This window comes from Brassica rapa, chromosome A03, assembly GCF_000309985.2.
Source record: "Brassica rapa cultivar Chiifu-401-42 chromosome A03, CAAS_Brap_v3.01, whole genome shotgun sequence".
Taxonomy (NCBI): Eukaryota; Viridiplantae; Streptophyta; class Magnoliopsida; order Brassicales; family Brassicaceae; genus Brassica; species Brassica rapa.
The window spans coordinates 14,726,366-14,739,049 of NC_024797.2; the positions used below are offsets into that span (position 1 = coordinate 14,726,366).

Consider the following 12,684-nt stretch of genomic DNA (forward strand, 5'->3'; position numbering starts at 1 on the left):
TAATTAGGCAAATATAGTTTGATTATTCTGTTAAGTTAGATTACTGGTTGGCGACTCAGTTGTTTAAAGGAGATCAGCTTCGTGAAGCAGCAATGATTCCTTTGATCAAACAGTTGAAACAACATGTATGGAGGAGGGTTTAAGCGCCAAATAAAATAAGTTTTTTTTTTTCTGTGGAAATTGTTAAGTGGTGTAATCCCAGTAGCAGATGTGATAAAAAAAAAAGTTGGTAGTAAATGCCAAGTTTGTGGCTGTGAAGATGAAGCAGTAATCATGTGTTGTTTCTTTGTCCAGTTGCAATGCATGTATGTAACCAAATAAACCGAAGGAGTTCAGACAATCTGCGAGAACCATCTTCATTATATACACAAAATTGACCGATCCTACCTACTACAAAGAGTCTGAAAACGCCATAAACTTCACGAACGGAGCTAAAACCCCAAAGTGTCTATACTCGAAAGCTTTTAGTTTTTGACATGAGAAATCTCATAGATCGAGCTTTGGTTAATGCTTACAAACTGAACAGCAAAATCCTAAAGGCGTAGAGCATCTAAATCAATTGGTTAGCCGGAGATAAGTGTTAGCCTTGTAGTGTAGCTCAGACAGCAAGTGCTTTGAAGTTGCAGTATCAGAATCTGATGCAACACCACTGATGATCTGCTTTATCATTTCTGCCATTTTACGATCAGCCTTTTTATGGTTTTTACCATATAAGCCTTCGAACTCTTGGGATTTAATCACGGCTCTCTGAAGTACATCATCTGGAAGACCTGTGGAGAGAAAAGAACAATGATCACTGAATGCTTTTGTTTCAAATGAAAAGTTTTGAGGCGAAGTTATTTACCAGCTAAGCGAGCAACGTTAACTCCATAGCTTTTAGGACATGCACCAGGCGTCAATCTGTAGAGAAATGTAACTTCTTCCACTCCACCACTTCCTTCTCCCACTTGACATCCCATATGGCAAAGCGATACCTATTATCCAAAGTTTCAGAATGTACACAATAAAAACAATCAGAATCAGATGATTGATTGTCACAACAAGTCTTCTAAACGCATAATCATAATGATCACTATCTGAACCAGACACTTTCCACAATACCTGTGGATTGGTTTGATAATCCATAGAGAGACGATGATAATGAGTAGAGAACATTCCTCTACACTGCACTTTGTCTATGAAGTGCTCAAGAACGGATTCCCTGTAACAAAATTAAAAGATTAAATTTTAGATTAAAGTGAACAGAACACTAGCAGTATGTCTCAGCAACAAGATACGCAAGTAATGGTTCAACATACGCAATGGCTTGTCCATCTGATGTGGCTGTTCCTCGTCCAAGCTCATCTAGCACCACCAGCGAGTTTCGAGTTGCTGATGACTGCATATATTATGACATTATAACCTTATGTCAATGTTCTTGTTGGTATTTATCATAGTTTAACAATACATGTGAGCAGAACTCAAAATAATCAACAACAGTGGTAAGTAACAAATTAATCTGATGAAAGCTTCTTGTAACCGAAGTTGACAAACAGTATGAACATTACTTACCAGCATTACAGCAGTTTCTGATAGTTCTGTTAAAAACGTGCTTTGTCCTGCCATAATATGATCTTTTGCACCCATCCGGACAAATATTCTGTCAACAGGCAAAAGCTCAAAGGTTTCTGCTGGGACATCTGCTCCAATCTGTGAAAAAAATCGTCATTGCTTGAAGTCATTTTCATCAAACATTAAATGAGTCAAGGTCCATTAGCCTTCAAATTATTTAAAAAATGATGGGGTTACCTGAGACAAGATCACAGCCAAGCAAACTTGGCGAAGAAGGGTTGATTTTCCACCCATATTAGGGCCTGTGAGGAGGATGAAGCTGGCCTGCTTAGCCCCACCAATCTTTACATCATTTGGTACAAAAGAGCCTCTGCCTAATGAATCACCCCTCAGAACTGGATGCCCTAGACCAGTGGCTGACAAGTGCGGAACATCAACAGATTTAGAACTTGATATTACTGGACGGCATCTTACTCCTTCGTAAGAATCACTTGCAAAAGCGAGGCTGATCAACACGTCTAGCTCTGCAATAGAATGGATTCATGTCAACAAGGCATCCCTAGAAAGATCTAAGCGCACACTTTGTTTCCATGCCTAATTCCATTAAACTATGTTCTACCAAGTAATCTCTTGCTAATAAGATGTAACTTATTAATCGTGGAATCGAATTTAATTCTAACTAGCTCAACAAATGCTCAAAACCATCAACCACAGAGCTAACACCCGGGTGGCAATAATTAACAGGTATTGACCAGGAAAAAATCATTTTCTTGAGGAAGATACTATCACTTCTTAAAAGAAAAGACTTAAATAAAAAAAATTATAAAACATGAATTTGTCCATACCGGCTGTTGCAGAAACCAATTGTCTCCATTCTTCTTGATGCTCGCAGAAACGTCCAATCAATCTTTGTGAAATGCTTTTTAGAGCAGACTCTTTTTCAGATTTTGCTTGTGCTAGCTCTTTTAATAATTTCTTGATGGTAGGAGTCCAATATCGAAAGACACCCTGAAAAGATGGATGTAAACAGTTAGAAAATCCCATTTGACTAAATCAAGCTCCTCTCTTTATAGCGTGGATACATCAGCTATTTTGTTTACCTTTTTGGATGAGCATAATTCGTAATCCTGAGGAATACTCCCACTTAAACTTTCAGGAACTTCCAAGAGATATTCGTCTTTCCCAACAGTAACATACTTTATCTGGACAAAACCAACAAAGCTCTGATCAGCACCCCCAGTTGATTAGGCATTTAAGGGGCTAAAAACATATATGAAAGTAGTTCTCACCGATGCATCTCCGAGTAATTTTCGTTGCTCCTTCAGATGTTTCGTCAAACTGACTTCCAATTCTTTTACCGTTTTGCAGGTAAAATCGTATTCTTCATCAGCTCCTTCATGAGGTACTACACGTCCAGAATCGTGAGCTTCTACCCAGTCAAAAGCATCCTTAAAATACTTAATGAAGGGTGAGATGTTTGGAAGACTTTGACCTGACATAAAAAGTATTTAAGACGCTGTGGATATACCAGTCTAAGAATGTAAATATGGAGAGCGCTGATGGTACCAGGAGTAAGTAAATGACGCAGGCGTCTGGAATTATCATGCTCCAAACTAGCACGAAGGGAAGAGCATGCTTCTACCATTGTTTCACAACCACGTAGAGTTGATATGAACTCTTGTAGCTGCTTCTTTGCTACATCCTCATATAGAACCACTTTGTCTCCATTTCTTCCACTAGCTTCACTGTACCATGTAACACATCGATTTTTTAAAACAAAAATGTTTAGTAGAGAATCTAGAGATCGCTGATATAAACATGAAATGCAATTAATAACATCTCAATCCAGCTAATCACTTACATGCTAGAAAAGATACGTGCAATCAACCGCTCCATGTCTGGAAGTCTTGACAGCGCCTTCCGGAATTCCAGCGAGTAAGGGAGATTTTCCCCCTGAAAGTAGGGACAGTACCATAATACATAGAATTGTCAGACGGATAGCATAAATGAGAGTCCTAGCATTGCATGCAAAGTAAGCTTCGTATTATTAAGGAATTTTTTTCCAGAAAATAGATGGTTAGTTGAAAAGCACATCAAAATATCAGATTTGTCACGGAGATACAGTGGCACACTGGCAAAACATGATCTTGAACACCCACAATGGGAAAATAGAGTACTTCGGAAGAGATTTTCATGGATTGCGAAAAGAAATGAAAAATGTAAAATGGGATACCAAGAGGACAGGTTATTGTCTACTTGAGAAGCAGATAAATGTAAGTCATTGCTTGTAACACACAAATGTCAGCAGCATATAAAGTCAAGCAAAAATTTAAAGACTCACCCGAAGAATTGCTACAGCATCTTGACGTTCCTTGATCAGTTCTGGATTATATAAAGGTCTTGCCAGCCATGTTTTCAGCAACCGTTTCCCAGACGCAGTGATACATTGGTTCAATTGTGCATACAGCGTTCTTCAAAAGACAACAGCCAATATTAGTTTTGGAACACATCAGCTCCGTTTGATAATATATAGCAAGGTTGAGATACTTTACCCCGAAACGCCTCCATTTCTGCTGTTTTCAAATATCTCAAGGTTTTCAAGAGCAGCAGCATCAAGAACCATGTGCTGTTTCACAGTAAAGTTGCTGAAATCACAGTAAGGCAGGGATTCAAACTTGGCAAATCTAAGTAGACTCTCATCCAAGAAAGCTTGTCTCAGGTAGTAAATGGCACCACCAAGAGCAGAGAGTGCCAGGCTACCGTCCTTATCTCCATTTGCTAATTCAGACAACATTTTTGGTAGGCAGCTTGAACCACTTTCATTGTTAAGGGGTGGATCTCCTAGAACTTTTCCCTCACCGGAATAAGCAGAAGACGGTTGACAACTGAATCCCTTGTAGAGAATCCCAATTTCATGTATGGTCTTCTCTGCATCCCAGAATTCAGAAAGTGGAACCAGATTATTTACCAAGGGATTTCTGGTGTGTCTAACTATTGTTCTCTCTGTTGCAGAACTCAGCGCATTAGCTGGTTTAATAACTTCCACCGGCCTTATCTCAGAGAGCACGCAAGACAATGCACTGCAATCTTGATCATCCTTGAACTGGTGGGAAATGAAAAAAAATGCCATCAATTAGAATAGAATATTCAAAAGCCGAATACATCCACAGACACGGTTACCAAGAGAGATGATCTAAAAATGGTACATATGCTAAACATGCATCGCTTTTCTTTCAATCAATTTAATTACAAGAACCCACCTGCCCAAGGATGATCTTCTTTGTTGCAACATCAACCAAACATACACCAAAATTGTGCTCTGCTTTCTCGTCAGTTAAACTCTCTCCTCCTTCAGTCAACGCCATAAGATAAGATGCATCTGGATTAGTTAATACCATCTCCCCATCTGTCAGCGTGCCTCTTGTAACAACTGCACATATTTCACGCTTCACAACCTACAAAAACAGGAGTAATGTCACTACGAATCCTCCCTATCATAGTTTTCTAAAAATAGCACCAGCCGTAGTAAATGAACTTTAATTTCATTAGCAATCAAACTGATTGGCTAGAAAGTGATGATGCCTGCTATAACCAAATCCATAGTGGGACTTACTTTATCCTTGGAGCCTTTCTCTTTTCGGCGTCGCTCCAGCTGATCAGGTGTTTCTGTTTGCTCCACCACTAAAACCCGGTAGCCCTGTTACACTCAATTCAATCAAACCTAGTTCTATCCAGCAATATGACTTCTACCCATGACCCACACATAATAAGTAATAAATCATACTTAGATTGGATTGCTATGTTTCAGAAAACAAACCTTTTGAACTAATTTCTCGATGTTTACAGAGAAGTTCTTCTCAGGAAATCCACAATGAGGTTGTTCTCCCTAAAAACAAAACTCTACATCAGGTGCTTCTTTACAGAAAAAAATAGATAGAGAAAGCAAATGATAAATAGTGTAATATCAATGAAAGGGACCATTATAGCATGATTTTCAAGGGACCATGGTATTATTTACACTTTTAAGAGATGCTTCAAAGGGCATCAACAAATTATGAGTTATAAAAATCAGTTACCTTCATGTACCGTAAATCAAGTTCCTTGGCTCCTACGTGCGCATCCATCTCATAAAGCTCATAGAATTTACCCATCTGCTTGTCATCAAACGAAAACCATTTAGATTCACAATTCTCCCATCAATTAATAAGTTCTGATTAAATGACCACTTATTGATTTACCTTGAAGAAAAGAACTTTGTCCATATGTTTTGATTTAAACTCCCACCATTGTCTCTGAAAAAAAGAGGTTACAAAATCAAATAAGTGAAATTTGATTAGCTTCATCAAATATCATGAGGCGGACTTTCATGTGCTCTTTACCTGGCCTCCTGTTAATCTCTTGACAAAATCAGGAGGAAGGTAGAGTGTCCTCGGATCATAATTCTCATCGGTAGGTCGTCTCCTTTTTGCATCTCTGCGGTCTCTGCTTGCCGGCAATGATATTCAAAAACAAACAAATTAAAACTTAGCTAAAACAGGGATCATGCAGCCTACTAACACGTCATGAGGTTAAAAGAAAACTAAAGATGTTACAAATTAAACTTAAGTAGATCTATGTAACTGGGTTCTTATTCTACATTTTTTTCTACTCCTAACCACCATATCAAATAACCTCTATGATGATGGACCAAAATTGTGAAAAGACTTACATTCCCATGAAGCGAAATTTCTCAGATTCACGCGCACCGAATCTAGCCAGAGCATCCCCATCCAACATGTTATCATCCAAACTCTTGACAACCTTATCAGCTGCAGTAAGACAAGATAAAGTTTAGCAACCAACAAAGAACACCATCTTAAACCAAAGTCAGTGCAAGATTCTCAGCTGTCAACAAGATGAAACCTTGAAGTATCACAAACCAAAATATACAAAAACACGACTTTATAACAAGAGAACATTCAGATTACCTTCTCCAATCTTCTTCACAGGTTCCACCACAGAAGCCTTAAAACCTTTGAAGGTAGTAACTTTATCAGTCTTGATTTTCTTCTCAACACCTGGTTTCGCTACTTCACTAGTCTTCTTCCGCTTTCTAGAGTCAGTTTTGGAAGGAGTTTCTTCATCTTTCTCCTCCACTATCTCTTCTTCATCCATCGTATCATCCTCAGCATCCAACTCCACATCATCTTCTTCGCTCTCACACACCTCCTTCCCCACGTTCTTTCCCCAGTCCTCATCACTAGAATCATCACCATCACTTTTATCTTCTTTCTCTTCTTCCACATTACCCATCTCCACATCCTCATCTTCATCCGTCACAACTCTTCTGAAAGCCGAAGCTCCTCTTCTCAATCGCTTAAACCTATTTACTGAGTCCCCCTCAACCACCCATTCGATCTTCTCCTTCCCTAAATCCAAAGACTCCTCTTCCCCATCTTCATACTCAACCACATGCTTACCTTCACCCTTATTGTACGATGTCACGCTTCCATCGTACCATTTCTTATCCAACGGCCAATAAATCCTAACTTGCTTCCCCACCACTTCGTCTCCATACGTAGTTTCCGTAAATTTCGGAGGCGAAGGTGTCTGTCCGATGACGAGGAGTGGCTTCTTGAGCTTGGGGTGTACAGGAGAAGGAGTCGTCGGACCGGGGCTTGGACTACGAGCAGGAGGATTCGATTTAGGGAGTTTGTTATTGGAGAGAGGCGGAGAGCTAGGGTTAGAGTTAGATTTGGGGATTTTGGTATTGGAGAGAGGCGATGGAGACGGAGAATTAGGGTTAGGTTTTGATTTGGGGGTTTTGGTGTTGGAGAGTGGCGATGGAGAGGGAGAAGAAGATGAAGCGGATTTGCCGAAGAAGGAGGTGATTTGACGCTGAGGATTGACCAACGGAGACCTTCCGCTGATCTGACGGCGAGACGGCGCCATGCCGAGAGGAAACAAGCGAACAGTGAAGGTGGAGAGACGAGAGAGGGAGAGGGAAAGTGAGAGAGTGTGGTGATGGGAACTAGGAGGTTAAGGGAATATAGTGTACAGATTGCGCGGGAACTTTCACCGGGAAAGACGCCGGCGACGCTTCTGAAATGGCGGGAAACAACGCCTAGTTAGACTAAAATAATGAAGGTCTATGTTGCTGCGAGTCTCTACACTAGTGAGTAGTGAAGAATAAAAATCAAGCCGCTGTTGCAGGGCCAAGGATAGCAATCAATATGGGCCCAAAGCCCATTAGTTCTAGTTTTCGAATACAATGACCGGTTAAGAATGAAGCGACCCATTTGTTTCTAAAGAATTTCCAGAAATAAATCATTTAACCGGAAAAAAACAATCTGGAATTTCGGCAATTGCTTTCTCCTCTCCATTTCATCATTCCTTTCTCTTGGTTGCTTCTCCTTGCAGTTGTAGTCTTCTAGAGACGTTTAGTTGTTAAAGTGTGTGATTTGTTCTACGTTATAATCTAGTTTTATGTTTTGGTTTTTGAGATATATCCATGTATAGTCCGCAGTTAACTCGTAATACATAATTCAAATGTTCACATTTTCCAACGATTACACGAGTAGTTTTTGCTCAAGTCCTTAAACAGGTAAGTTCTACAACAAAATCCTAAGATAATAAAGACAGCACACATGATGAAAGACGACATACTTGGTTTCCAAAGTCCTTTTTTGGTGTGGTGTTACTGGATTTTTATAAATAAAATTTAGATGAAACGGATGTCAAATGTGTTGGGATCAATCTGCCAAACATTCAACGCTGCATACTCCTCCAAACACTCCTTAAGCTGAGCCTCACTGTATCCCTGTTTTTACATCCAAAATCACTCAAGTCTCAGTGATCCATCATCCATTAGAAAAGAAGATAAAGAAGACGAAAAAGTAACAAACCTTTCTGGAGATCCAGTTAAGCGCATTTGCGTAGCTCACATGGGTCTTGTTCGACCTAGCAGCTTCGTCTCTTATGATGGAGTATGTGTCTGATATTGCATCAAGTCCGGCTTTCTGTCGATCATCCGCATACAATGATATCTTCGACATTTGCATTAGTCTAAGCGCCTCATCCACGTCACTCTGTGCCACTGATTCTGAGAATCTCAACCTTGCTAGTGCCTATTCAAACAAAAGCAAACTCATTTACTCAGATTGTGCCACAACTCAGTCCAAGATTCCAAGTCTCTTATTACTTAGTTCTACTTACAGCGGATATGCGCAGAATGCTGAGCAGAGTTCTCACTGTTGTGTAAGAATGAGGAGTGTTTGATTTCGCTTCTTCTTGCCTGATGCTGGAGTAAGCTGTTGCTATGTACTCCTCTAACTCCGCTGGAACGTATGGGGATAATCTCCTCGCAGCTGAAATGTATGCACTAGAGAAACCAGAGATGCTCATGTTAGAGTCTCCAGAACAAGAAGAAGGTTATACAAGTGATTCAACTTACCGGAGAATATTAGGTTCCAGCGGCTCGAACCCAAGCGCAGGAGACTCTTGTGTCTGGTGCACATGGAGCACGTGCTTAGCCAGTTCAAGGTCGCTGTCCATATCAGCTCGATCTAAGATCAACCAAAGAAGATCGAATCTAGAAAGAAGGGCTGGTGGAAGGTTTATGTTTTCAGCTGGGGTTCTTCGCAAATCATATCTCCCCCTTCATAAAACACATAGATGCATAAATTTAATAACTGATAGCACCGTTCAGATTGTTTTTGTTTTATTCATATTGAAAAAGGCAAAGTTACCAGGCTGGATTGGCTGCAGCAAGAACAGCTGTCCTAGCGTTCAAAGACGTGGTTATACCAGCTTTCGCAATGCTTACAGTTTGCTGCTCCATGACCTCATGAATTGCAGTACGATCCGATTCATCCATCTTATCAAACTCATCAATTGCGCAGATTCCCATGTCAGCCAGGACCTGAAACAATCAATTGTATCAAATGTTCTCAATCACAGAGTTCTTAGCAAAGACATCATATATTCCAAACACAGTGTATCTTACCAGTGCACCTCCTTCTAGAACCATCTCATTTGTTACTTGATCTCTCATAACAGCGGCGGTTAGACCAACTCCACTGCTACCTTTTCCTGTTGTGTAGACTCCCCTTGGAGCAACATTAATAATGTGCTTGAGAAGCTGACTTTTGGCAACTCCAGGATCACCCATCAGACATATATGAACATCTCCTCTGATCTGCAAGATAAATCATGGCTAATTTCAGTTATACGTCAATAAATCATAAAGCTCCGTAAGTCAATGAACGAAGACTATGGACACTTCAAGTGAATGAAAAGAGGTAAGAAAATATAGTTGGAGATGAAGTAAACAAAGATAAATCGGCTAATTTCAGTTATACGTAAGTAAATCATAAAGCTCCATAAGACTTTACCTTCATCCCATCCTTTAACTGCCTGTGAGGAGCACCCACAAGGAGGAGAAGCAAAGCTTTTTTGATATCTTCATGTCCATAAATCTCAGGAGCCAGAGATCGAGATAGCTTATTGTAAATGTCACCATCCTCAGCCAAACGTGCAATCTGTTCTTCCTCATCTTTCTGGAACTCATATCTGTAGATTATAATAAAAAGGTCAAGATGTTTTCTGATATTGTGAACACACCAATGCATCTTTATAAATTAAGAAAATGCCAAAAACATGGAATATGTTTACTAAATCAGATCATTTATTCAGAATCGAAGGTGTAGCATAGGCTTACTCTTCGTATTTCTTCTTGAAATGAGTCACAGATGTTGCTTCCAGATATGTGTCTGCTACTAGGCCAGCTCGAAGTGCCTTAAACCCAGTGTAAGGAATGGGAAGAAATATTCCTGAGAATTCAACAACGTCACCAGGTGCTACCTACAAGGGTTAAAGGAAGCTAGTAAGAAATTAACAATTCTACTGAAAGTCTGAAAATAAACAATATATTGATCGAGCCCATTGTTCGGTTTAGAGCTTTTCTGTAGCAGTGTAGCCATTAGTCTAAAATATTCGCTTAGTTCAATCACTGCTGAACTTATGATCTAATCCGCATAATACTACCACCTTTAGCCATTCCAAGGCAACCTAGCCACTAATTCAGAAAGAAGAACAAATAGACTACAATGATAGCATGAAAGCAAGGTCAGGAAAAACAACCTTTCTTGTCAACTCTCCTCTTAGATGAACAGTCATTGACCTCGGAATATGCCCCTTAGGTACGTGCTCAGCCAACTCTTGCATTTTAGCCTGCAATATAATGAATAACTTTACTCATTAGATGCAGCATTCACATAAAAAATGAACAACCCTGAAACCAGAACAGAACCTCCTGAAACTTAAGAAACTTCGATGCCCTGAGCTGAAGAATAGGATTCCCGGCTTTGCTGTTAACGCGACAGCGGCTGGAAGGGCACTTAAACAAAGGCATGAAAACTCTTGATGTAACTTCCTGATTTAGCATATAAGAGAAAGATTATCAGAACTAGTAGTTATTAGGCAAAAAAAAGAAACTAGGATCTGGCAGGCAAGGTTAGGTACCTGGTAGATTTCATGACCACAATCCTCACATGTGTATACAGCAACCGCCATCAGTGGCTTGACATCAGAACAACGGGTAACAATACCAGCAATCCTGACAAGCTGCCCAATGTGTGAAGCCTTAACCTCCCTAATGGTAGATGGCCGTCCCTTTGAAGGAGCTTTAAAATAAACCTCGCTGAATCAAAAATAGATTCATTACTCAATCTCTTGAAATAAATATCCAACCAAAATTGAGTCAGTAGCAATCCACAAACAATGCAGGACCTCTCACACAAACTTACTAAAATCTTTTAATCTCAGAAGGGATTTGCTGACGCGGGTCAGAAACATCCGCATTATCAGTTCCATCATCGGCTCTCTGAGTCATGAGAATGTCATGGTCATCATCTGGAAAGGCCTCAGTGGGTTCAGGTAGAAGCTCGTCAATAGCAGAGGAGAAAATGGAAACATAGCGGCGGGTGTTCTCAGTCAAACGTGTCATAAACTCATGAAACTCATCAAAACCCTTGTACTGCAACAACAAAGAGAGACGGTTAAGCTCACTTAATTTTTTTAAAAAAAAGAAAGAGTAACTCACATTGATTAGGTCCTGGAGATCGACCTGAATAGCCCGAGTCTTACGATTCGCAACTTCTTGCTACACATATCACAAAATTATAAGGAACCCAGAAATCAATTTCACAATGAAAGAATCCACTACCAATTTCACTAATTTAATCGAATAAACGCTAACTGACGGAGATTCGCTAAACCCCAGATGAGGAAATCATCTACCAAATTTCAATCGGATAAGCACTAACTGACGGAGAAGAGAAACTCACGAGGATCTCCAAGTACTTAGATCCGCCGCTAGCGTAGGTGAAATTCGCGAGAAACTCCTTCGCGAGCGCTGCAATGAAATGAAGAGAGGGTTAAAAACGGAAGAGATAATCGACAAATAAAGCAGTGTTTTTTACTTATACCTTTATCAGCTTCGAAATCGTGTTCTTTCATGGTTGAGAGAGAACGAGAGTGAGAGTGAGAGAGAGAGAGACGATTGATTGACGAGTGAATGCAAATTAGGCGGCAAAGGCTATGTAAATGGAGAAGAGATTTAGGCGGGAAAACCACAGAGAGTGAGGAAGGGCGGGGTTAAATGGACGGCTCAGATCTTATGTTATGATAAGTAGTGCAAAATGTCCGACGATAAACTAACCGGAAAAAAAAAAAAAAAAGAGAAGTGTGGCTGCCGAGATTCGAGCTCGGGTCTCCACGGCCACAACGTGGAATACTAACCACTATACTACAGCCACTTCGTAGGATATGATAAGTAGTGCAAAATGTGTGATAATAAACTAACCGGAAAAAGAATAAGAAAAAGGAAGTGTGGCTGCCGAGATTCGAGCTCGGGTCTCCACGGCCACAACGTGGAATACTAACCACTATACTACAGCCACTTCGGTGTTGAAATTGTCTCTTAATATATTATAACTTATACACTTACTTTTGGTAAGTAATGCTAAATGTCGACACTACCCCTCGACCAGAAAAAAATTAATAAAAAAGAAGTGTGGCTGCCGAGATTCGAGCTCGGGTCTCCACGGCCACAACGCGGGATACTAACCACTATACTACAGCCACCTTGTTGAT

At 40.1% G+C, this 12,684-nt stretch overlaps 2 protein-coding genes and 3 non-coding genes across 5 annotated transcripts; all 5 read right to left on the bottom strand.

Moving 5' to 3' along the window:
* Positions 1-339: 339 nt before the first annotated feature.
* On the bottom strand, positions 340-7,798 carry LOC103858779 (DNA mismatch repair protein MSH6). Its single transcript, XM_009136200.3, has 21 exons — positions 6,519-7,798; positions 6,260-6,359; positions 5,931-6,033; positions 5,790-5,843; positions 5,628-5,702; positions 5,369-5,437; positions 5,165-5,248; positions 4,812-5,006; positions 4,104-4,654; positions 3,893-4,022; positions 3,413-3,504; positions 3,118-3,296; positions 2,841-3,043; positions 2,652-2,753; positions 2,397-2,559; positions 1,789-2,075; positions 1,552-1,689; positions 1,299-1,378; positions 1,102-1,201; positions 845-974; positions 340-770 (listed from the first exon to the last, which is right to left on the bottom strand). Exons 1-21 carry the CDS (start codon positions 7,480-7,482, stop codon positions 556-558), a joined length of 4,014 nt encoding a protein of 1,337 aa, XP_009134448.1. The 5' UTR covers positions 7,483-7,798; the 3' UTR covers positions 340-555.
* Positions 7,799-8,046: 248 nt separating this feature from the next.
* On the bottom strand, positions 8,047-12,292 carry LOC103858780 (DNA replication licensing factor MCM7). Its single transcript, XM_009136201.3, has 15 exons — positions 12,018-12,292; positions 11,877-11,944; positions 11,633-11,692; positions 11,337-11,566; positions 11,053-11,230; positions 10,841-10,963; positions 10,672-10,761; positions 10,250-10,392; positions 9,924-10,101; positions 9,536-9,727; positions 9,279-9,451; positions 8,984-9,187; positions 8,746-8,911; positions 8,436-8,657; positions 8,047-8,350 (listed from the first exon to the last, which is right to left on the bottom strand). Exons 1-15 carry the CDS (start codon positions 12,046-12,048, stop codon positions 8,252-8,254), a joined length of 2,157 nt encoding a protein of 718 aa, XP_009134449.2. The 5' UTR covers positions 12,049-12,292; the 3' UTR covers positions 8,047-8,251.
* TRNAH-GUG lies at positions 12,276-12,347 on the bottom strand. The gene has a single exon. It is a non-coding gene; the product is annotated as a tRNA-His (tRNA).
* Positions 12,348-12,419: 72 nt separating this feature from the next.
* Positions 12,420-12,491, bottom strand: TRNAH-GUG. Its single transcript has one exon. It is a non-coding gene; the product is annotated as a tRNA-His (tRNA).
* Positions 12,492-12,603: 112 nt separating this feature from the next.
* On the bottom strand, positions 12,604-12,675 carry TRNAH-GUG. Its single transcript has one exon. It is a non-coding gene; the product is annotated as a tRNA-His (tRNA).
* Between the last annotated feature and the right edge of the window lie 9 nt (positions 12,676-12,684).